The 25,465-nt window shown below is 39.8% G+C and overlaps 3 protein-coding genes across 11 annotated transcripts in view; 2 read left to right on the top strand and 1 right to left on the bottom strand.

Moving 5' to 3' along the window:
* RNF170 (ring finger protein 170) overlaps nt 1-9,391 on the top strand; it is a 35,456-nt gene extending 26,065 nt beyond the window's left edge. For 6 of the 7 annotated variants that reach the window (XM_037526174.2, XM_037526173.2, XM_054700944.1 and 3 more), the window contains 2 exons: nt 1,265-1,375; nt 6,672-9,391. In XM_037526174.2, coding sequence (XP_037382071.1) covers nt 1,265-1,375; nt 6,672-6,941 — 381 coding nt within the window. In that variant the 3' untranslated portion in view covers nt 6,942-9,391. The remainder of the gene's footprint in view (nt 1-1,264; nt 1,376-6,671) is intronic. The other variant, XM_037526177.2, reaches the window with a different exon arrangement.
* Nucleotides 1-14,439, bottom strand: part of HOOK3 (hook microtubule tethering protein 3) — a 122,842-nt gene extending 108,403 nt beyond the window's left edge. Inside the window, exons 1-4 of one of the 3 annotated variants that reach the window (XM_054700941.1) lie at nt 13,887-14,439; nt 7,900-7,953; nt 3,418-3,525; nt 3,024-3,075 (exon numbers count right to left, since the gene is read on the bottom strand). In XM_054700941.1, coding sequence (XP_054556916.1) covers nt 3,024-3,056 — 33 coding nt within the window. In that variant the 5' untranslated portion in view covers nt 3,057-3,075; nt 3,418-3,525; nt 7,900-7,953; nt 13,887-14,439. The remainder of the gene's footprint in view (nt 1-3,023; nt 3,076-3,417; nt 3,526-7,899; nt 7,954-13,886) is intronic. The other 2 variants (XM_054700942.1, XM_037526172.2) reach the window with 2 other exon arrangements.
* Nucleotides 14,057-20,868, top strand: THAP1 (THAP domain containing 1). Its single transcript, XM_037526179.1, has 3 exons — nt 14,057-14,399; nt 19,440-19,635; nt 20,168-20,868. Exons 1-3 carry the CDS (start codon nt 14,329-14,331, stop codon nt 20,540-20,542), a joined length of 642 nt encoding a protein of 213 aa, XP_037382076.1. The 5' UTR covers nt 14,057-14,328; the 3' UTR covers nt 20,543-20,868.
* The last annotated feature ends 4,597 nt before the right edge of the window (nt 20,869-25,465 follow it).

Here is a 25,465-nt window from a genome sequence, read left to right as displayed (position 1 = left end):
GGCTAGAAAGGTGGAGATAAAGTTTTATTATAACAACTTTTCCTTCTCTAACTAGAGTAATTCATCCTGGAGGCAGAACAAGTGACAGGTACCTGCTCCACTTCCTATTTCACTGGAAATAATCCCTATCTGCTGCCTCTGACTGGGACATGCTCACTACTCTCTTCCTCAATGCACATGCAAACACATTAGCTGTCCTATCTGAATTTCCAGAGCAAGCTTAAGTTTCAAGCTTTCTGGACACCCCAGACAGAAGTACATACTCTCAAGCACCTACTGTAACACCTACCACAGTGCCTTATGACAAGCTGTTGAACAGGTCTCCCCTTCTCTCTGGGGTACTTTGTTCACCCAGGGGCAAGGTCATATCTTCATTTTTTTTGGTATGTCTTGCACCTAGCTCAATGCCTAACCTCCAATAGGTGCTCAATATTACAAGAGTAATAAATATTGGCAGGCTATATCTACCGTTTCACCACCTGCTGCTCTTAGTCACTCCTTTGTTTAGCTGTTTAGAAAACTTCTGAGCAGCAGGAAGCCTTGGTTTTACAGTTGAGCTGAGGAAGGATAATAAGAATAGCTAGATGATTTAAACCTAAATTTCTCATCATTCTTTCCTATTTTTATCTCATTTTACAGTCATCATGACCATTTCTACAAGGGTTTTATATTTTAAAAGGTACTTGTTTTTCAAGGTGCCGACATCTTCACATTACCGCGGAGTAGTCCTGGACGTTGTGTCCTCATTACCTTTACAGTGGAGGAAATAGTTAAACGTGTTGTGTTGCAGAATGCTGGCTCTTGCAATAACTTAACACTTCCTCAGAGTTATGTTTGGTAACATTCAAAAAATAAAATGCCAGTGCGGATAAGGAAACATGATTTTAATGCCAAAAGAGAAATCCCTTGTTTTTCTCTCTCACATGGGTGTATGTTTTTATGTCACTTTGATCCTGAGTGTTTTCTCATCATTTTTATATCTTAAAAAAACTGTTAGTTCAGAAAACTAGTGACTTTATTCCTGGTGTGGACTGGAAATTAATAGAACCATTGTTTGGATAAGGTGTCCATTTTATTTTATAGGCATTCAGATTATATCTTGCATTGGATTTTATTATAAGGCAATAATAACTTTTCCCGGTATTGCCTTTATTAAAAGAAAGGAGTGAAATACATATCCAGAAGCTTTTCTCATTCTATTGAATAATACAAAATGAAAACAATGCTGCAGAAAGGTATGACAGTTTTTTTCTGTAACATACAGGTAACGTTACTGCTACCAGTATTTGGTGAAAATGAACAGTCTCAGGATGTTGTGTCATTGCATCAAGATATTAACGATTACAACCGGAGATTCTCAGGGCAACCCAGATCTGTAAGTAATGTTACAGCTAGCAGTGCCAAGTGTGATGATGTAATGATACTTCTCGATTGTAAAGAAAGATTTATGAAAAATATTCTCTGACTGAAAAATCTCATTGCATGTGTTGGAGAAACTGTTTCAAACACTGAATTATAGCATTCCCAAAGACTACAGATTTCTGTTTTAAAAAAGATACTTAGGGAAAAGTCTTTCAGAAAGAGATTCCAGCATAAAAGCAACAGGAAAAATTGAAGAGAAATATAAAATTACAGATTCCTTAATTCTGACATAAGGTTATCTTATGAAGCATTTTAAAACTACAACGTCTAGAGAGTATTCCATAGTTGTATTTTATTCTGTTTTATTTACCCTGCCCTTGGTTTGAAATGGTCCTTTTAGTAACCCAGGTTTTGGTACATTATCTTAGCTCTTCAAAAGCGTTCTGTTTTTTAAATTGAAATATAATAAACATATAACATTATAATAGTTTGAGGTGTAGTATATGATTCAATATTTATATATATTGTGAAATGATCAACACAATGTTAACATCAATTATCACACACTTGCACATTTTCTTTTAAGTCTACTGTCTTTTCCTTTGTATATATAACATTACTAACTATGGTCACCATGCTATACATCCCTAGGATGTACAGCATCCCTAGGTGGTACTTTTGACCACACTTCACCAACACCCCACCACCTTTGGCAACCACCAATCTGTCTTGAGTTCAGTTTTCTTTCTTTTTAGATGCCACATATAAGATATGGTTTTGTCTTTTTCTCTTTCTTACTTCACTTAGCACAGTATCCTCAAGGTTCATCCATGTGGTTGCAAACGGCAAGATTTCTTTTTATGGCTGAATAATATTCCTTCATGTGTGTTTGTGTGTGTGGGTATGTATGTACATAATTATTTCTCCATCAACAGACACTTGAGTTGCTTCCATATCTTGGCTATTGTGAATAGTGCTGCAGTTAACATGGGGGTGCATTTGTCTTTTATTTTAAGTGTTTTTGTTAAGATAAATACCCAAAATGAAATTGCTAGATCATATGGTATTTCTATTTTCTAAATTTTTGGAGGAACCTCTGTACTGTTTTCCAGAGTGGCTACAATTTAAATTTCTACCAACAGTACACAAGGGTTCCATTTTCTCCACATCCTGACCCTCACTTATCCCTTGTTTTGTTGATAATAGCCATTGTAACATGTAACATGTAACATGTAACATGTAACATGTAACATTGTAACATGAGGTGCTATCTCATTGTGGTTTAGATTTGCATTTCTATGATTAGTGATGTTGAACACTTTTTCATGTACTTTTAGTCCAGCTATATATTTGAAAACATTCTATTTTTAAAGAGCACTCTATAGTTGATCACCCTCCTCCCCAAAAAAGGCATCTCAGATTAAAAACTATCACATTTTGCTGACTGGTTCCAGTTTTCTCAAACTGTTAACAATTCTAGAAGCCAGGTATATGTTGAACATGTACTTCAAAAACCAAAATATACTAAGTACCAATGCCCGGACAGCAAACTAGACTTTGTATATTCAGCTGCTTCATTTATAGGTCCACTTAGATGTTCCACAGGCATCTCAAACTTACATGCCTAACAAACATGTATAATGAACTGCTTCCCTCCTTACCTGAGTTAACTCTTCTTTCTTACTCAGCTTCATTTTGATTTCTTGCTCATTGCTGGGGGGAGAGGGGGGGGAATCCTGTCATTTTTACCTCATGAAAATATCCTGTGTCTGAATCCATCATATTAGTCCAAGCCACCATCATCCCTTACTTAGAACTATTACAAGAGCCTCTTAAGACTCTTTCCCACTGCACAGCAGCCAGAGTGGTATTTTAAAAACATAAGGCCACTGGTCTTGTGTTTTAAAATGTACAATTTTTCAACTCCTTGGTGTGGCTTACAAGGCCCTGCAAGAGCTGGTCTGTCCCTCCCTAAGGTCGTGTGCCGTTCTCCCTTGGCCTTCTCCCCCATGGCCTTCTCCCTAACTACTACAGCTCTGGGAATATACTCCTTACCTTTCCAGTCATGCTTTCCACTCTTACCCTTCCTCTTTGGAATGCTGCCTTCTGCTCTTCCCATGGCTGACTTCTAGGTTGTTCTTAAGTAGACCTTCCTCAGATAGCCTTTCCCGGATCAGCAGAGGTATTTTCTATTACCCTCTGTATATGCCCTTCATAGCAAATAGCAAAACCACCAATCCTGTTTCTATTTTCCAGTAGTCTAAAGTTTCATGAGGACAAAACTTATTACTATGTTCATAGTGCCAAATCTTGTACCTGGGATAAAGGCCCTAATGATTATTGAATAAATTAATGAGTTTACCTTAAAATAACTGATTATAACCACCCCTGCCAAGAATGTTAATTATTAATGTTTCAGTATTATACAACTATGCGTTTGAGCTACCTTGCATGTATTCCTTGTTCTCGGATTTCATCTAATTTAAGGACATAAGTTTTAACTGTTGTGGATGACAGCAGGCAAGTATTTTTGATGTCTATAAACAAGAAAAATTTAATCCAATCATTCTTGTCCTCCAGCTATTTGGAAGCCTCTCTTGCTGTTCTTCACCCAACAGCTTCCCCCTCACCCCCCACATATCCCAGTGGTAGCTAAGGGACTACATGTTTCAAACTCAAGAACTACGAGTACAATTAAAAAAAAATCACTGTAATTCATATTTTTAAGTGGAAATGTACCATTGCTCATTTTTTTTGTAACTGTCAGTTATTTAATGAGTAAGAAAGCTTAGTGTGTGATGTTAATGAATTCCTCCTCATTGCAAGTAAGACTAATATGCAAACATCTTATTAACCAATTTCATATTTCTTTTCTAATTATCATAGTTTTGTATAAATGATGCCATATGAGAAGTGAACAAAGTATCTCTGATAAAAGATAGAAAAATATTTAAAAGACTAGTGGTTAGACTATTTAATCTATCATCCACTGTGAAACCTGTTTACCTGCTTTGTTTTAAATATGTTTCTCCGTAGAAAATAACATAGGAAGTAATTCTAAAAAGATCATTTTTCTTGCAACACATTTTCCAAAGGGAGTTAAGATTTCCTTCATTGTTTTAAAACTGTTTTCCCCTCGCTGGCTCAATTCTTCCCATTGTTGTTTCCATCTCTCTCTCAACTTATTTGGCACTTTTTTTTTTTTTAAAGATTGATTTATTTATTTCTACAAGCACTGGGTACAGTCAGAAGTGCGGGAGGGTGAGAGAATTCACCAGAGCCAGAGCAGGGAACAGAATAGGCAGACCGACGAAATACACTGCTGATGGGAGCAGCGGGCACGGCAGGATAGGTCTGCCTGCCATGTGGGACCCTCTCTGGTGGCCGGGGATCGAACTGGTGCTGTATAGGCTGCGGGCAGCTTTGCAGCCCAGCGTTCAACCGCTGTGCCACCAGGGGAGGCCCTTATTTGGCACTTTTTAAACAAATAAAATACATACCTAGAGTTGGCTTTGTAGTTCTACATTTTGTTAAAAATAACGGAACTGTAGGCAGTAAAATGACTACAGGAAGTGATTTACTTCCTTTGGTAAGTTTTTCATGCATGTGCCAACCCCTGAGAAAAGTGGTAAAAGAGCTGATGTTGAGGAGTCTTGATCGTTCATTACTACATGGGACCTTAGGGATCACATTATCAAATGACAACTATTCAGGACAAATGTGTAATTTGCAAAGAACACAATGACTTTCAAGGTCATACAAACAGATATTGGTAATCCTTTTTTAAAAACAGCTTTATTTAGCTATAACTTACATATCAAAGTGCAGTGTTTAAAGTGTACCATTCAATAGTTTTTAGTATAGACTAAAAATAATTATCACCATTATTTAATTTTAGAATATTTTCAGCATCCACAAAGCTTTAGCAGTCCCTTCGGGTTCTCTTTTCCTTTCCCCAGTCCTTGGCAACCAATAATTCACTTTCTCTATAAATTTGGCAGTTCCAGGTTTTTTGTCATTTCATATAAGTATGATCATACAATGTATGGCCTTTTGTGTTTGGCTTATTTCAATTTATATATTTTCAGAGTCCATCCATGCTGTAATGTATCTCAGTACATCATTGGTTTTGTTTTTTTTTCCTGATTAATTTATTTTTCCTTTATTCCAACTTATATTTTCTTTTTTTATTTAAATTTTATTTTTATATTCCCCATACAATTACAACCCCCTTATTTTGACCCCATTCCCTCCTTCTCCCCCCCCCCCAATAGAGTGTCTCTGGTTCATAGTTGTTTGTTGATTTTGATATTTTCATCATTGCTTTTTATAGCCAAATATACCACATTTTGTTTATCCATTCATTATGGGTATGTGAATTGCCTCCACTATTTGGCTATTATGAATAACGCTGCCATTGACATTTGTATACCGGTTTTTGTGTGAACATATTTTCATTCCTTTTGGGTATATGCCTAATTGTGGAATTGGTAGATGCTCTGATAAATCTTTTTAACAGTTTGAGGGACTGCCAAACTGGCTCCAAGGGAGCTGTACATTTCCACCAACAGTATATTGAGGGTTCCAGTTTCTCTACATCCTTCAATTTTAAAAATTAATGTAATCTGTTAAATTTCAGCTGTGAAAAATTATGCTTATTATGTGAAAGCCTAATGGTTGATGTGTTTCTGCACATTTTAGTCAGGGCCTGGCATTCCCAAAACTTTTGTGGTAATTAGACATTTGCTTAAAGCCAAGAAGGAGGGTCACTGCTAGTAGCAGATGGTAAAAACCACCAAAGTTGATGTCTTTAATGTATATTTTCATAGGCTATCTGGCAACGTATTAAGGTATTTTATACACAGTATCTCTTGTAGTTCTTCTAGTAGGTTAAATAACTTTCCCAGGGTCACCAGTCTAATGTGTGATTGACTTAGACTTCAAACCCATATCAGTCTGACTTTAGAGCTGAGACTTGAGATTCTAATCTAATACATGAGATTCTGTGTTTGGTTTATTAACTCAAATTATAGATACTTGAGTTGTGTATTACTCATTATTCATTAAATATGTATTACTATATATTTTAAGTTTGTTGACATTGCTTTTCAGTTATCCGCAGTAAGACCTATTTTATAAAACCTAATAATCAAAGAACTATTTTTAAATAAAATGCATATCTAGGAATATGGTGTTCAATATGTGAAACTTCTTGTCATGCTAACTGCATTTGTCTGCATGTTGTAAGAAAATTGTATTTTGAAGTCTGACATAGTGCCAAATCATAATATTTGTTTCTTCCCCACCAGATTGTGGAAAGAATTATGGATCTACCCACGTTACTGAGGCATGCATTCAGGGAAATGTTTTCAGTCGGGGGCCTTTTCTGGATGTTCCGTATCAGGATAATACTTTGTTTAATGGGAGCCTTTTTCTATCTTATCTCACCTCTAGATTTTGTACCTGAAGCCTTGTTTGGAATTCTAGGATTTCTAGATGATTTCTTTGTCATCTTTTTGTTGCTTATCTATATCTCTATTATGTATCGAGAAGTGATAACACAGAGATTAAACAGGTGAAAAAAAGGAGTTTACAAAAATATGAGCTAATGTGTAAAATCAGATAAAAGGACCCATGACAGTATAAAGTATTTGAATATTACAAGCTTAAAAACCACTGTATGACAAACATTCATCATCCGGCAAATGCCTAACAATATATGACTGGAATTTTTATGTCACAGTTTCTAACAGTAATTTACAACTGTATCTTGATTCTGTGTTGTCTATAAAGCTTCTGGGGAAAATGTGGAATTATATAAAAAGGGATGCTTTTATATCTTCTCTCCCCCAAATTACTCAGATTAATTGGATGTATAGTAGTATCTTAGTAAGGATATATATTGTTAAATGTACATTTTATCTAATTTTTCCTTCAGTGAGTACCTATATATCGCTGAAACTCATCTAAATACTTTTGTTAAAATAAACTATTGTACAATATTGAGGAAAAGCCAGTATTTCTTTTAGTAATACCTAGGCTTTATGTATTTGGAGCAGTTCACTATTTCCATTCTGATATAATTCTTTGTTATCAGCTGAAAGTGAAAGAAACTTGAACTTTATTATCTGATTTCATATTCTGATTTACAGAAAAGTTCTTAATAGATGTACGATATTTATCTCTAGTCAGCACACTTGATAGTCTCAGTTACAACATTTAAACAAGTTTGATCCTTCTATAGGAATAGTATAGGAAAGTAACTTATTTTTTAGGAACCTGGATAATACTGCAAACATGCATTTGTGAGGCAAGAAATTCATGGCTGGCTGTATGCATGAAAGATATTCGGAGGGTACTAGAACATTAAATTTGACGAGAAATTACTGACAAACTGCAGCCATAAATGGGCAAATATGTTTTCTCTAGTCAGACACTTTTGTAATACTGTCCCTAGATGGCAGTGTAGCGCCCCAGTTTATCATGTCTGATGCAAATGATCAAATGTTATCCCAGGTAACGCAACAGGAAACTTACCTTGGTTTACTGATAGCTCCAACATAAGGCTCCAAGGCTTTCTTCTGCAGTTTTCTGGGAAAAAATCAAAACCACAAGTATTATGAAATGCTAACTCCCTCAGCTGGCACTGCTCACTAGTGAACAGCAAGGTACTCTTTGATGCCCGGGGTCAGTGTTAGCTCAATCACTGATATTCATACTGTCCATTCGTGTATTAGTGAAACTCGCTATATACAGATAGGGAGGAAAAGAAAACATCTCTCATTCTCGCAAGTTAGATTAGGCATCAACTAATGAGATGAATGAAATATCAGTAACAGTGTTTTTTAATGTGGGCCTCAACAAAACTGTTACTTTGTCTCAGAGAAAAACAAAGTTTAAAAATAGCACATTATAATTAAGGCAAATTCTTGCATACTTTTCATTTTATTCTTAGGATAATTATGTCAATGAGACAGAATATCACCTTCCTTTTCATAGATGGCATCTGTTATAGATAAAAAAAATTTTTGCCTGAAGATACTTATACAAACAAATAACTGAAATATTAGACCAGTAACTCACACATGGGTTCAGAGAGACTGAAAGCTATTATGAAAAGGGGATCTTTTGGAAGACTTTCCCAACACAAGAGCAGGATAGCTTGGGTACTCCTAAGAAGAAAGGTCTGGAAAGATAATGTACCAAGACTTAACGAATCCTAATTCTACACTTCCAAATCAAATGTCTAATAGGGTAGTACACGTCACAGAAAAATATTTTATCAGTCACCAACTTGAAATGTACCAGACAAGAAACACATTTCCTACCAGTTACAAATTTGGTGTGGGGCTATTGGAGTATCATTTTTGGAAAGGATTTATTTAATTTTCCATGCATGTGTTCCGCTTCAAATGTTGCATTTCTAGTTAAAATAACTTCATTATAATGTTTAGTTTTCCTTCCAAGACTTTCCTGGTAGACGTGTATAGTACCAAATTTTGTAACATACAACAACACTGTATGATATAAAGTCTCTTTAAATTGAAAAGGGAACATGTATACATTTCAGAATTTTAGATCTGCTTATGATGCCATCTTTACTGATCACTGATAGACAATAGAGATGGGATCTGAGAGAATAAAGCAATCAGTGTTTTAAACGTCATAATAACACTTCTGATTCATAGTTAAAGAGTATGTAAGTCAAAGCAACATTATGGATTTTTGTAAACAACAATACTGTAAATTTCAAATAAACACACGGTCCAACCCCAGGAGCAGATGATGATTTGGGCAGCTCTGTGGGGAACAAGATGGAGGAAACATCTGTTCTAAATGTCCACTGGAGCAGTGGTTTCAGCGAGTGCAATTTTCTGTTTAAGAGGAACTTTTCTAGGAAGAATGAACTGCATTGGTCCCTGTGGCTGTGCAGATACCTACCTCACAGAGTTGTTGCAAAGGATTGACCATTTGGTTCAAACTTTGTGATTTAAGAGTTTGTCAAGCAGTTATTTTGAATAAAAGCCAACATATCTAAAATTTAAAATTGGTGTTATGTTCCTTTTTCTTTGATAATTGTTCTTTAAAATTCAGAATTCCTGAAATCGCATTCAATGTAATGGTTACAATGGCTTTTTCACTCATGGACATCCAATGTCTCATTGTATTTCTAATTAACCTTACTTAGGTATTTTTTAATTAGGTGGAAATGTTTTTGTTTTTTGAAGAAAATTTTAAGTTGGACAATCTGTTCTGAATAGTAAGAGTGGAATTGTAATTAGAGGTTAGGGTTGAACATTTAGTTTGGGTTGAGGGGATGTTTTACAAAGAATTCACCATTCAGTTAAGTATTTTTAAAAAAATATGTGCAGGTCAGGCCTCCCTGGTGGCAGAGGTGTTAAAAGTCTAAGCGCTATCAAGCTATCACCAGCCACTGTGGCATGAGTGTGATCTCTGGACAGGGAGCTGACCCACGTGGCGAAGCAGACCTCTCCTGTCTCGCCAGCTGCTCCCCTCAGCAGTGTATTTCAGTAGGTCTGCCTATTCTGCTCCCTACTCTGCCTCTGGTGAATCCTCTCACCATCCCCACCCCCTGCACCTCTGGCTTATACCCCAGTTCTTTTATGCATAAATAAATAATCTTTAAAAAATTATGTGGCGTTCACCCATTTACCCATAAATTTTGAAGGAAGGAAACAGGATTATATTTCACAAGGAGTAAGAATGTGTATTTCATTTCCAGTGTAAGGAAAGCTAACCAGAAGAAAGGGGAGCAAAGGAAAGAATTTGGCTGGGGGAAATCCAACTAAACAATCACTAGGTGGCTGGTTTCACTTGAAATAAACCTCAAGAGTATGCCACCCTGGCTGGTGATCCTCCAACGTGTCCTCAGCAGTTTGCATTCCCCACCTGTGGGAACTATCTTATATTTTCTTTTGACATTCCCCAGTCCTACAACCCCTCTGCCTGTTGTCCCCTCCCCCCACTTCCTAAAGCACCCATATCACTCCAATCCCTATTTTGTTGGGGATCTAAAAGTCATCTGCAATTCAGTAAAAGGCATTACCATCCATCCATCCATGTAAATGCTCAAGATAAAAACTCAAGCTGAAGTCACCCTTGATATCTGGATTCTTCCCCCTTCTCATCAGCAAGCCCTGGGATGTCTACGGCTGGCATATGTCTAGACTCAACCGTTCTACCTTTGCTGCCGCCACCTCAGCTCAAGTTACCAACACCTCTTACTTGCCTGCTCTTAACTGGTCTGCTTACTTGCACTGTTGCCCCCTCTGATAAACTTTACTACGTAATAGCCAGGGTAACCTTTTAGAAAGGTCCCCAGACCAGGGGCATTAGATCATGTCTCCCCTACCTAAAATCAGCCTGGGGCTGCCTGCTCCACTTAAAATTGAAACCCAGGACTTAACTTGTTTCTTCACCCTCACATCATGTCCTCCTCCCACAGTTCACTGGATTCTACAGCCACAGGCGCCATCCAGTCCTAGAAATATTAAACTCTTTACTGCCTCAGGTACTTAGCACATACTCCAGGAGTGCTCTCCCCAGCCTCCCTGCACCCTTTTTCTTCACATTACTAGATTTGTTCCCTCCTCAGCAACCTAACTACCCTCACTAAAAGTAGATAGTGACCCTCTCTCCTTTCACTCATCCCTTTACAGCATTCTAACCCCCCCCAAAAAAAAACAGCTGAGTATGTACAACAATCTTGTTTATTACAGAGCAATAAAAATAGGGAGGCTTTTTTTTTTTACTGAGGTAACACTGGTTTATAACACTGTGATTCAGAGGTATAGGACCACACCTCTTCAGCTGTATTGTCACCATACCTCACCCACCAGTGAAGGCACTTAGTCCTTCACCATCATCCCCCTCATTAAAATATAAACTCTACGAAGACTATGCTAGTCTTGCTAACTAATATATTCCCAGACCTAAGGTTATTAAGTGCTAAAAGGAGAGAGAACAAGAGATCACTTCATACTCCTTCACTGTTATTATGCAGGCATGAGCCACCATCATTCTCACATGATCACAAAAGTGTCCGACCAGTCTTGTCTCTCTGCCTCTAAGTTAACATGTGCTCTCTATACACAACACAGCAGAGCAGTCATTTAAAAATATTGTGTCACCTGTGTTAAGCAGCCAGCGCTGTGTTGCAGTGAAAGTCAAAGTCCTTTACATTAGCCCTAAACGACCTTGTCCGTTTCTTTCTCTGGCCTCATCTCCTATTTGGCCTTGCTAGCTCACTCTGCTCCAGCCACACAGGCCTCGCTGCTGTTCTTTGAACAGGCCAGGGACACCGGGCCTCAGGAGCCTTGCCTTAACCATTTGCTCTCCCTGCAAGTTTTTTCCCCCAGATATCCTCACAGCTAACTCTCACCAACTCCAAATTGTTGCCCAGTGGTCACTCCCTCTATTAGGCCTATCATGGCCACTGTATTTCAAAAACAACCCCCTCACTCCTACATAGCACCTTTCACCTTATAACATGCTCTGTGGTCACATATGTTTGAGTTTCCTCCAATCTCCAGCAGAATATTTGCTCCATGAGGGCAGCAATTTTTGTCTATGTATCCCACGCCCCTAGAACCATGCACAGAACACAGAAGATTTTCAGTATTTGTTGACTCAATTGATGAGTAAAGAATTTGAGTAAACTCCAGGTTAAAATATACTTTTTTCAGGCCTCCCCGGTGGCGCAGCGGTTGAGTGCTGGGTTGCGGGGCTGCCCGGGGCCTCTGCAGCACCTGTTCGATCCCCGGCTGCTCCCCAGCCAACGGAGGAGGGTCCTGCATGGCGCGCAGACCTCCCCTGCCGCCCGCTGCTCCCCTCAGCAGCCTTCTGCCTGCTCTGCTCCCCACTCATGCTCTGGTGAATTCTCTCACCCTCCCGCGCTTCTGACTGTACCCAGTGCTTGTATAAATAAATAAATAAAATAAATCTTTAAAAAAAAAAGTTTCACTTTAAAAAATATACTTTTTTCAGTTCAAAGCATTTATCAATATTCTGATATTTATTGTACAGCAAATCACAAAGCAGTAATTACAACATTTCAGGACCTGGGAAAATGCTAATGAACTATTATTTTGGAACAGGGATATGGCTCTGAAAATATTTTAGACACATGGTTTCTGGGGCCGGTTGATTCAACCAACAATTTCTGGATGCTTAATTTAAGGCAGACACTGCAAGCTGCTGGGGTTACAGTACTAAGACATTTTCCTCAACAAGACCTCAGTTTTGATGAGGAAGACAAACAGTATACAGACACTGCAATATGGTTCACAACTGTATATAGAGGTAAGTGCACGTTTTCACTGGAACAAGAGAGGTGCCTAAACTGGGAAGGTTAGGGAAAGAGGGTAAGAAAAGCATGCTGGAGAACATAAAATTTAAGCCTCGTTTTACAGGTGGCCAGGTCAGGGAAGGGCATTTCAGGCCAAGAGGAAAATCCTGTTTAAGGCAGCCATAAGAGAATCCACTCTCTGCATAAAATACTGGAGAAGAGTTAAGGACAAGTGGAAGCAGATGACAGTGCATGACAGGTACCTGATTCCAAATGACTTTATGGCTCACCAAAAGAAGTCTGGATTTCTGCCCCGGTAGAGGCGGTAGCCTCTGAAACATGTAAGCACGGGAGAGAAATCAGTTTCTGTCGAGGATAAAATGGAGAAGGGTAGAAATGGATATTTAGACAGGGGTTGCGGCAAGGCTAAGAGACCATGAGGGTCTGAATAAAAACAGCGACCGGAGAAATGGAAACGGAGGGATTTTCGGAGAATTTATTTAATCTATAAATTAAGCTGATGCAGAGAGTGAAATCTAAGATGACTCAAAGGTTACTGGTTTAAGCAACTGAATAGATAACTCACAGATAATATCGAAAACAAAAGCGATTTATGCAAGAAACGAGATTCAGGAAATCGTGGCATGGACTGACTTCAACGAGGAGGGCAGAGAATGGAACTCTGGGGAAACACCAACATAAGGTGGGAAGGGGGCGGAGACAGGGAAAACTTCAGTCATGACTTTACTCAGCGGTCCTCTATCCAGCATTCCCGGTTCTGATTAACGGAGAGGAAAACGGGACGAGCAAAACTGGTGTGAAAATCGCTGCGGCAGTTCACGATTGCCAAGCCAGCACCTGGAGAGCACCACGGCAGTGAACAGCCCAAACAGGAGCCAAAGGTTCTGCCAGTGAGTGCCTGTGTGTGCGCGCGCCTGACCTCACAGGGACGCGGTACCCCCGAAGAGACGGCTAATGGGGTGAAGAGTAAATCTGGGGAAGAAGTCCACGAAGTTTCACAAAACAGACGTCATCCGTGGCTGTCCTTTTAAAGAAAAGGGCGTTAACGCTCAATGGCCTCCGCTTTACACCAGACCTTAGTCCACTCGACCTAATAGATGACCCAACACACCGTACTAATCCCCACCCTAAACCACCTCCGATGAATTAATCCAAAGAAACACCACCGGCGGCGCGAGGCTAGCGCGGGACTCACATCGCCCTTCGCCACTTCCCCCAAGCAGTTCCTCTCTCTCTCTTCCGGAGGCAAACTCGGAGGCCCCGCCCACTTCCGCAACGTCGAGTCCTCCGCGCGACAAGCCGGCGCGCCAGCCAATAGCCTGCTTTCCAAGGAACGTTACCTCTGACCTCAGGGCTAATCAGAAACAGTGGGACGAACCCCTCGCGAGAGGTGAGGTTGAAGCTGCCTCCGCCATCTTGGAGATGGGAGACGGGCGAAGGCTGCGGTCTTTCTGCTAATGCAAACAAAAAAACGGGCACATTAGTCGCCCCCTACCCCCCAGTGAAGCTATCATCCCTGGAACTGTTGACCAAAGCTACAGAAGAAGCCAGGGTGTCCAAGCCGAGCCCAGCGACAGAGAGAGCAGCTTCCCCTGCCTGCAGGGGCGGCAGGGGTGAAGTGACTGAGAACCGGAAGGATGGTGCAGTCCTGTTCCGCCTACGGCTGCAAGAACCGATACGATAAGGATAAGCCCGTCTCGTTCCACAAGTAAGTGGCCCGCGCGCCTCGCGGGGCCGGTCCCTGCAGGGGCTGGGGGCGCGCGGCCGTTTCGGCTCGGGGGCGGAGCCAGGCGTGTGTCCGCGCGAGACCCAGCGGGGGCGGGGCCGGGGGCGGGGCGCGGCCGGACGCTCCCCGGGGTCTCGGCGGGCCGGCGCGGGGGGCGTGCCCGCCTGGGGGGGCGGTGGAGCGGGCTCTCGGCGGCCGGCGGCGAGAGTGCTCCGTGCGCGTTGCCGTGGCGACCGTTTCTCGCGCTGGGAATCCGGTCCCCGGCGCGGCAGTCCCTGGCTGCCCTGGGCGGCGCGTTCCCGGCCCGCGCGCGGTGCTGGAGGCCCCGAGGGTCGTCGGGTGACGGGCCAGGAGGCGCCTGGTTTCGCCACCTGGGTCACGGAGGCGCTAGGTGGGGATTACTCCGTAGTAGATTTGAAATAGAAACAAAGACCTTTGAAAAGTGGGGTTCGGGCCTCCCTGGTGGCACAAGGGGTTAAGCACCGCTCTATGAAGCAACCCGCAGCCTCTGCCGCGCGAGTTCGATACCCCAGCCAGCCTGGGAGCAACTCACATGGCGCGGCAGACCTCTCCTGTCTCACCTGCTGCTCCCCCAGCAGTGTGTTTCAGTCAGTCTGCCTGTTCTGCTCCCCACTCTGTCTCTGATGAATCCTCTCACTCCCCTACCCCCGCATCTCTGGCCTGTACCACAGTTCTTGTATGCAGAAATAAATAAATATTTTAAAGAAAGAAAAAAAGAAAAGTGGGGTTCGCCCCGTTTTCGTTCTTGCTGTGCAGAAGTCAGCGGCAATGCAGTCAAGGATTGATTTGGGGCCAGGATTGCGGGAAGCATGTTTTTGACCCAATTTCTAGGAACCAAGTTTTAAGGACCGCTCAGTTTTTGAGAAAGCGTTGGTACTGCCAAGATGAGTAGTTACCTTTTCAGTAGACGGTATTAATAACATGGGGAATAATGATCAGGACCATTGTCAAGTGCCATAATAAAGGACAGTGTGAGCTATTTGGGGCGCCTAGAGGACGCCCTTAAAGAAGAAGCTGACCCACAGCTTTCAAAGCTGTTTTATCCACAAGGTGCTGCAGTTAGAGTCCTGGAAAAAGTTCTCTTGAAAACCGGGGGTGGGGGGTGGGGATCCCTGCGAAGTGGAAATGCTTCAATGATAAGCAGCTAGCTACAAAATAGGACACGATGGCATTTTCATGCAGCCACGTTCAGTACTTACAAATTTGACTGCATTTATATTAGCTTTTTTTTTTTTGCAAGAATTCCCGACTATAAATGTCCGATAGGGCCTCCCCGGTGGCGCAGCGGTTGAGCGCTGGGTTGCGAAGCTGCCCGCAGCCTCTGGTGCTGGTTCGATCCCCGGCTGCTCCCCAGCCACCGAAGGAGGGTCCCACATGGCGCGCAGACCTCTCCTGCCGCCCGCTGCTCCCCTCAGCAGTGTACTTCAGTCCTTCTGCCTGCTCTGCTCCCCGCTCTGGCTCTGGTGAATTCTCTCACCCTTCCCCGCTTCTGACTGTACCCAGTGCATGTATAAACAAAACAAACAAACAAACAAATAAATAAAACATGCCTCTATAAAAAAAAAAAAACCTATAAATGTCCGATAACTTAAGAAATTCGAGCCAATAAGTGGCACAATAAATGGATTACTGAAAGTCCAATACCTAGAAAAGTAAACTTTTAAATAATCCTTCAATTTATTTATTTATTTTTGTGGGACACTGTTTATGAGTAACGGGAAGTGGATGCATTTTTATATGCTTGATGTAATATGAAATGAGAGTGCCTATGTTATAGAGCAACCCCGATATTAAACGGGTTCCTGGCTGTGGGTCCTCACCCGCGCGCTTTAAAGGGACTTATGAATACTCTACTCCAGACACACACAAAAGGGTTAATAAAAGGTTTATTTACAAGAGAAAAAGAAATAAGGAAAATGTACAACTCAGGGAGAAAATAGGGAAATAAAGTTTTTAATGCGTCCTACCCGAGACCCGAGGACCTGGAAACCAACCCAAAGTCACTCTCAGAGCTGGCCGGACAGACGGCTGCGAGCTGGCGGAGAGCCAAAAATGGGGGATCCTCCAGAGCCCACGTGTCTGCCTTTTATATCCACCTGGCTGCTTAACCCCACCCTCAGGTCCCAGCCACCTTCCCTTTGGTGGTGATGGGATTTGGAGTTACCAGTGTCTTTGACTTTGACCTGGGGTGGGGGTGGAGTCCACAAAACCTATATGGAATTAGCTTTGGGACATCCTTTTCCCCCCTAACAATTCCCCCCTTTCACTTTTTGCCACCATTTCCATGGTGATGAAGATCGAATATATGGAGGTTGGGATGCAGTCTCAGATGAACATTTTGTCAGGTTACAGTGTGAAAGAAAACCAGTCTCTCCAGGTATTTGTCCATTGTGGAAAGCAAAAGTCCTCCACTCCAGGAAAAATAGTTCATCAGTTTGAGCCAAAAAAAAATCTGGAGGCATTAGCCAAAACAAGACAGCAGATATGTAAAAATTACAGGAAAAAAAAAAATCTTAAAATGGTTCAACTGATGTAAAAACACAAATTTTCTCAACCTTGATCCCAAACTTTTAACAGCAAAGCAAAAGTTTGCAAACTAAATCTACTTTTAAACCATTTTTCCTATTTTTTTTTTTTTTTTTTGCATAAAATCACAGGGTAGAAATAACTAACAGCAGTTTTTAGCTGGCTTTGTTGAAATATTCCATACAGGATCAGAGCGAACCGGTGGCATCCAGTCGATGTATGCTTCAGGTATAAAGTTGGTCTCATCAGACTCCACCTGGGCTTTCCTCTTCTCGAGGGTACCAGGGCATTTTCGTTGGCCGGGTTGTCCAGTCCTGCCAATGGAGGCAAGCTTCCTCACCTTCTTTGGAGGTCTCTGGAACCCTACAAACAAGGCAAACAGGTTCTCCTCTTCTTGGTTCAGCTCTTTTTCAACTTTCTGGAAGAACTCCACACAAAGCCACACAATCAAACTCACGTCCAATTTTTTTGTTAAAACAGACAAAATCCCTATGGAAGTTATGCAAAAACAGACTCTGAAATAAGTAGCAAAAATTACTACCACTATTTGTATGCTGTGTTGGTATCAAGGGGAGAGAAAATGTGACAAGTTAGCTTTGCTGGAAAAAAAATTGCAACCTTTCTGCAGATTCTGGTTACTCAAAACAAAACAAAAAACTTTGTGGATCCAGGACAGAATGCATAAAAAAATTTCCAGTATTATGTCAAAGAAACCTTAGTAAATGTCAGGTGGAGAGATCTTGAGATAATTGATGCCATTCCCGCCCCCCCCCCCCCCCCCAGTGGAAAGAACACTTAACACTTCCAGGATTCAGTTCTCTCAAAGTCTGGGAATAGGCACGGAATGATTACACAATCACACTCATCTCTTTACTTCCTTCTTCCCCTATTTCTAATGACTTGGCAGAGAATCTGAAAATATGAAAAACCCTCCCCTGGCACTGGAAACAAGTTAAGAATGACATTCACACAACAAATACCGTGTTTCTGCTGGATGTTAAACAGTGGAGTAAATGGAAAGAAGGGCTAGCCTGCAATTCATCCTTTATATTAAAGAACCGAGGGGGGTTTTGTTTGTTTGTTTGTTTGTTTGTTTGTTTTTTAATAGAGGCATGTTTTATTTATTTGTTTGTTTATTTAATTGTTTTTTGTTTATACATGCACTGGGTACAGTCAGAAGCGCGGGAGGGTGAGAGAATTCACCAGAGCCAGAGCGGGGAGCAGAGCAGGCAGAAGGACCGAAGGACACTGCTGCGGGGAGCAGCGGGCGGCAGGAGAGAGTCTGCGCGCCATGTGGGACCCTCACCCGGTGGCCGGGGAGCAGCCGGGGATCCAGTGGGCGCTGCAGAGGCTGCGGGCAGCTTCACAACCCAGCGTTCAACCACTGCGCCACCGCCACCGGGGAGGCCCTGTTTCTTTGTTTTTTAAGGTAAATCTAAAGCATCCAGCAGAGAAGGAAAAGGGAGAGGGGCCATAACAGGGAAGGGAAGAGCACGAGGGACTATGGTGATGGTTCACCAGTAATGTGGTGGGAGATTTATGGGGACACCTGAGGAAATAAATGAAATATTGTACAAAATGAACAACGATGTAAAAAAATAAAAAGTTTAATTTTTAAAAAACCCTGGTTTTGGGAGCAGTGAGAAAGATCTTGATAGAACCCCACAAACAACCTGAACATTTGAAATCCTTGAGCCAACAGGTCCTGGGTGCTGAATTTTACCAGTGATTGCTACCATAGACGGTACTTCTTTCTAGAGGCCATTTCTTCTGTATGTAGCAGGGATGCTACAGGTGTACCTCTTTCCCTGCTTTCTCTGTGGTGGCAATGGGAAGAGCTTTGCTGGGCAAAGAAAAGAGACTGTCATAAATATCAGTTAGATACTGATGATTCCAGTAGTTAAGCTTTAGCACACTTTATATGGTAGAAAAACTCTACAACATAGATTTGAAACATCCTTCTTTGACTTCTTCCCATTCCTCTGGCTTATTCAGTCCTTGACCTGGAATGTAAAATCACAGTAAATTTAAATGCTTCCTAACCCCCATTTTCTGAGCCTTGTGGACATAATTAAGGGGTAAATAAAATAATTTTATTTATCATGATTTGACTATAGTTTGATTAACTCATAATTGTCAGACTTATTCTAAAATATCTACAAGCTTCTATTTCTCAGTACACAGGTAGAAATTTCTCAGCAGTTTTGTTTTACAATACACAGAAAATCACTGAGAAAATATATTGATTCATCCTCTAAGTTGGATTTCCCTTGAAACTTTTTAGTGTCTTCATTATGAAAAGTTAAACATTAATAAATGAGATAGAGAGTAGTGGTAGTGTTTTAATCAGCTACACCTTACTTAGTGTGTTAATATTAGTGTAAGATAGTTCTTTCCTAAAAGGGAAAGTTTGAATGCTTTAAAATGATGATAATAATAATAAGGTTAAAGAACTGAAGCATGTCTTATTCTTAGGTTTCCTCTCACTCGACCCAGTCTTTGTAAAAAATGGGAGGCAGCTGTCAGAAGAAAAAACTTTAAGCCCACCAAGTACAGTAGTATTTGTTCAGAACACTTTACTCCAGACTGCTTTAAGAGGGAGTGCAACAACAAGTTGCTGAAGGAGAATGCTGTGCCCACAATATTTCTCTGTACTGAACCACATGACAAGGTAATGTGTCTTAAAATATGGGGCTGTTTCTATTTATGTAATTAATGTGTTCACTGTAGAAAATTTGGAAAATTCGGTATCCAATTCTAGTATCAAAAAAGTAAATGATAGTAAAAAACCACATCATACTATAGACTTTTGAAAAATACAAACTGCAGTTTCATAAACTAAGCCTCACACTGAGAAACTCAGTATCACATTGTAATTTACTTTAAGATCAGACTGTACAGTACCCCTTACTGTATGTTGATAAGTTTTGATCTTTCTTTATCAGTCACAGTTCAGTTTCAAAGTATTTTTCCTCTTGGTTTTAAGTTCTTAGTATTTAATTAAATCTTACTAGTCACTCTGTCTCTTTCTTGCCTCCCATATAGTTCAAATGGAAAAGTATACTTAATCTGTTTTCTCATTTTGGTGTATATCTCCCAAGGAGGCACAGAAAGTATCTAGTATTCTTAAATTTCATGGATGAATTCTTTTAAACTGTTCTTTCTAGTTACTAAATTCAAACCTGCTCTGCATTATTGTTTAGAAGGAAGATCTTCTGGAGCCACAGGAACAACTTCCCCCGACTCCTTTGACACCTCCTATTTCCCAGGTTGATGCTGCTATTGGAATACTGATGCCTCCTCTTCAGACCCCAGATAATCTTTCAGTTTTCTGTGATCATAACTATACTGTGGAAGATACAATGCACCAGAGAAAAAGAATTCATCAGCTCGAACAACAAGTGGAAAAACTCAGAAAAAAGCTCAAGACTGCACAGCAGAGGTGCAGAAGACAAGAACGGCAACTTGAAAAGTTAAAGGAGGTTGTACACTTCCAGAAAGAGAAAGATGACGTATCAGAGAGAAGTTACGTGATCCTACCAAATGACTACTTTGAAATAGTTGAAGTACCAGCATAAGAAAATTAAATTTGTATTGATTTTTAATAGGGCAATACCACATACTCTCTTCTAGCCTATAAAGAAGTTTCATTTGAAAAAATTACACTTGATTACTTGTATAAAAACAATTCAGAATATTTTTTTAAAAAAATAAATTAGATATATAGTATAAAATTATACATTTTTTTGTTTGTAATTTAAGGGTTTTTACATTTTAACAAAATATTTTAAAAGTTATAAATTAACCTCAGAGCTTCATTGTAAGTTGGTTTCAAGATTGGGAATTTTTGTTTTTTAATTTGAGTATTTATGGAAATAAATGTAAAAATAAGAAGAATGAGTACAGTAAGGATAATTTAAGTTTAAAATTTAAAATTAATGCCATTTTATTGAGAATTTAGTTATGTTTTGAATCAAAAATATGGGTAAGATCATGGGACATAACTTCTCAGAATATATATATTTATGTATATATATTCTTATTTACATATTTTTATTTATAAATTCAGGAGATCATTTATCTTAATCACTTGTCAAAGATAAATTGGCAAGGCAATACTTAAAAAAAGATAGGTTGTTTTCAGAGCAGAAAATGAAGTCATTCCATTCCCAATCAATGGTTAAATAACCTTACAAAAAATGGATTTGTGTTAGTTTGCCCCTCTTTTTTTCACCAGTGACTAGCATCATAAAATAAGAAGTATATCTCCAATGCATAAAACATTCTTCAGTAAATAAAATAGGCATTGTTATCAATGAAGTAATAAAAATGGGGGCTTGATCCATGGTATGCTGTTTCTCTCTCATTACCCCCTAGTTAAGGGTCATCTGGTTCCCCAAATATAGTTACATCTGCAACCAAATCTCTAACAGATATGTTAGTCTAGTGTAATTTGTACCATGATATAGTAATCTTGCACTTGACCAGTTTATTTTGGTCAGACTTCAAATGAAAAATGACTTTTTCACTTTTAACAGAAGCTAGAAGTTATATCCCGTTTAGTTGAGTGAATTATTTGTATTCAAAGTCGACTAATATGTAGTATCTATTTTACTGAATGTTGACATTTAAACACTGAGGTTTCTGTTCAACTGTGAGTTATGTTCTGACTTTGTGAGAAATTTTACATATATTTGAAATGAAAATATGTTCTGAGTAAACAAATACTGCCATAGGAATTACCTGCTTAGATTAGAGTAACTGTTCCGACTATAATTATTTTATATTTCTAAGTACACTGAGATAGTTGAATAGTGCCAGACCTTTGAAGGCAGTATTAAAGATATGAAACAATGATTTTCAGAAGTGTCTTTTGTAACCCTGATTTTCAGTGTCATTCTCTGCCATGCTGTCAGTGGATAGTGTTTTTGATTCATGGAGATTTCATTTTTTATGAACCAGTATTTCAAAAGTAGAAAATTATAATTAGAAGATTACTTGAAATTACATAGTCTAATAGCATTTAAAACTAACTAAAGAATCAGAAGACTTTTTCTAGTTATTCATAGATGTCAACCATGTTTTTGGAAACCACAAGTCTCCAAGTAGTTTGTTTTTGTACGTCATTTCTCAAATTTCCTTTTACAAAGTAAAATATTTTCAAAATTATCTTCTAAGTTGTCATCTACATAAAATCATAAAATGTGCGTGTGTATCCCCAGAACCAAGATTTCAACATTGAACTGTAAAAGTGGTAATCATAATTAGCATTATGATTTAACTTGAAGCTACTTTCTTTTCTTAATACACACGTAATCCTATTTAGAGGGAACTAAACAAGCAGCATGTGTACCAGCGGTTTGCATTTAAATAATTTATCATAGTTTAAGATAGGGAATTTGCCATAGTTTATCATATCCTTATTTCTTGAATTTGCGATGTAACATTTGTTGGATATTTTAAAAATTCATTGTGCCTATTGTATTTTATGATGTTGCCAAGAAAATATAATAGAACATTTGGGCTAAAATAGATTCTGTTCAAGCACATTAAAACTCAGTCTGAAATACGCAAAGACATTATTTTAAACACATAGTAACAAACTAAAACTTCCATCTATCTGTAATATGACAATAATAGAAGAAATAATTTTATAGAGCTGTTAGGAAAACTTTAGTACCACAGAGTTTTAGAATTAGGAGGAATGTATTAGAATCTTTGAACACTAGCCTAACCTCTGAACCTTGGAGAAATCCCCATGTAAGATATCCCTGATGAAATGGTCATCTGTTCTGTTTGCCGTTTACATTTAAGCAATTATTCTCCTTGGATTCTTTAAAATGGCACTGGATTGGAATAGAATTGGTTTTCGCTCTCTTTATACTTGTTTATAATGCAGATAGGGACTTCTCTTTGAACTGCTACACAGTTTGAAACTATCAAACTCCAAATTAAAGAAGTTTTAAAATTTTGTAAGACAATTTAAGAGTTTACTAGTTGTATATCTGTTAAGTGTATGAAAAAGAATTCTGTCATTGTAGTAAAAAAAAAAAAACAATGGTTAAAATTACATTTTTCACTTGGAAATCCAAGTACATGAGATTATTTTACTTTTTAGCTATAATTGTGCAGTCCCTTTCTTAGAGGTATATCATTAACAGTGAAGGCAAATCAAAATGTTACTGGATATGGAATTTTTTAGGTTAAATTAATAATTCTTTTGATGATCTTTAGTTGTTAAAAAATCATACATGCAGGCCTCCCTGGTGGCCCAAGGGGTTAAGACGCAACCTATGAAGCTACCTGCAGCCACTACAGCATGAGTTCTATCCCCAGGCAGGGAGCAACCCACATGGCGCAGCAGACCTTTCCTGACTCGCCTGCTGCGCTCCTCAGCAGTGTACTTTGGTCAGTCTGCCTGCTCTGTTCCCCACTCTGTCTCTGCTGAGTCCTCTCACCACCACCACCACCTCTGGACTGTACCCCAGTTCTTTTATGCATAAATAAATAAATCTTAAAAAAAATAACAGAGAAATCAACTGGCAATTGAGGGGTAACATCTGAGTGCAATATTAACAAAAGCAGATGGCTTGACAAGGAAATAGAGAGTCAAAGAAAGGTCTGTTAAAACTTACCACTTCAGGTTACTAATGTGCATGCCTAACGCTGAGTCTTCTGAGGAATAAAATCAGACTTCACACTAAAGAGGAAATAAATTTCACTCAATAGTTCAGACAAATAATTGAATAAAAAAAGCAAGCGGTCTCAACAACAAGCTGGGGTGGATGGATTTACCTAAATATTCCCTCTGGCCTTTTCCTCCACAATATTAGCTAGAGTGTTACAGAGGGAGTTTCTCAACAGGCACCTCCATTCTCCTGGTGTGCCCAGCCATCTCTGCCCAACCCAGTGTGCTGACCTCCAGAATGGCAAAAGTATAGGGGGCTTTGGACTCTGCTGCCTTTCTGCCTGTGAATTTCCAAAGAAACTTATTTATTCCTTATTTATACCTTGTGGTGCTAGGGTAGATTTGGGACTCTCGCATAAAGGAATCACAGAGAGAGATTTATTGACTTACCCAAGCTCTCACCGCTAGCAAATAGTTGTGCTGGGATTTGAATTGCTTCCAAATGTCAGTTTTCCTAATTTTTAGAAATCACATCAATTGCCCACTGCATTTCACTTATTTCAAAAAAAGTGTAAGACCATCCCTGCCTAGTATTTCCCCACTCCAAGCATATAATATTGCTGAAATATTGCAGCTAAGTGATAGTTCAGGACAGTATGTAATTAAATGCCATAATCAGTGGTTGTGACAAGTAAAATTATAGGCTTTAGATGTCTACTTGCCTTTGACTGATTGTTCTCCCTACCTGGAACAGCTTTCCTTCTTTGGCACCTGGGAAATGCCTCTGGCCATTTTGGTTTCCTATTAAAACTGCCTTCCGGGGCCTCCCCACTGGTGCAGTGGTTAAGCGCTGGGTTGGGAAGCTGCCCGCAGCCTCTGCAGCGCCGGTTCAATCCCTGGCCACCGGCGAGGGACCCACATGGCGTGGCAGACCTCTCCTGTCGTGACCGCTGCTTCTCTCAGCAGTGTACTTCCGTTAGTCTGCCTGCTCTGTTCTCCGCTCTGACTCTGGTGAATTCTCTCACCCTCCCTCACTTCTGACTATACCCAGTGCTTGTATAAATAAATAAATAAATAAATCTTTTAAAAAATAAATAAAATAAAATAAAACTGCCTTCCTCCTCCTTAGTGTCTTCCCTGTGCTCGGTGGAGACTTATCATGATATCTATAATAGAGTAACGTCCCTGGTTGTTTACTTGGCTGTCTTTCCCTGTTAGATTATAAGGTACTTAAAAGCAAGGATCATTATTTACTTTAGTTGCCTAGTAAGGCATTCAAAAATGACAGACATTCAATACTTAGATGAATTGTTAAGAAGGAAAATCCAAAATATGAAAATAAGACAAGGGAATCTCTTTGGAGTCTTAACACAGCATTATCTATCAGGCCCACCAAAGACAGCAGTCCTGCAATGCGAAACGACATTTCAGTCAAGGATGAACCACACATAGGGCCATGGTACTATAGCTTGACCCATACAGCCCAGGTGTTACTAGGCTGAACCACCTGGGGTTGTGTAGGTGCACTCTTTGACAGAATTGTTCAGAATTTGCCTATGGGTGCATTTCTTGCACTGTTTCCCTGTGGTTAAGCCGTACAAGACTGCATGTAATTCCTAGGAAAGTGTACCTTTGTTTCACTTACCATTCTCTGTTTATAAGGACAAGACTCTGAAATCACATGCTAACCTGTAGACTTTTCCCCAGCAGGGATGTATGAGATTTCTATTTGGTAGAAGAAAGAACCTCAAAGGTTGCAGTTTTATTGCCCTGTATAGACATTAATCTGATTTGTAGCTAACCTAGCCATTGTATTCCAGACTTGCAATCTGTCACATATTCTGAGTCAGCCTTATCAACCTGCTGGTTTCCT

The sequence above is a fragment of the Talpa occidentalis genome, unplaced genomic scaffold (assembly GCF_014898055.3).
Source record: "Talpa occidentalis isolate TD23 unplaced genomic scaffold, MPIMG_talOcc4v2.1 talOcc4.4, whole genome shotgun sequence".
Lineage (NCBI taxonomy): Eukaryota > Metazoa > Chordata > Mammalia > Eulipotyphla > Talpidae > Talpa > Talpa occidentalis.
Note: the sequence above shows the minus strand (reverse complement) of the source record. Positions and strands in the feature narration are given on the sequence as shown.

Bases quoted from the DNA above. Each gene is read 5' to 3' on its own strand.
- THAP1 (XM_037526179.1), top strand. From the start codon at position 14,329: ATGGTGCAGTCCTGTTCCGCCTACGGCTGCAAGAACCGATACGATAAG. The intron at 14,400-19,439 runs GTAAGTGGCCCG...TCTTATTCTTAG, and splicing joins AAGCCCGTCTCGTTCCACAA to GTTTCCTCTCACTCGACCCA. The intron at 19,636-20,167 runs GTAATGTGTCTT...ATTATTGTTTAG, and splicing joins GTACTGAACCACATGACAAG to AAGGAAGATCTTCTGGAGCC.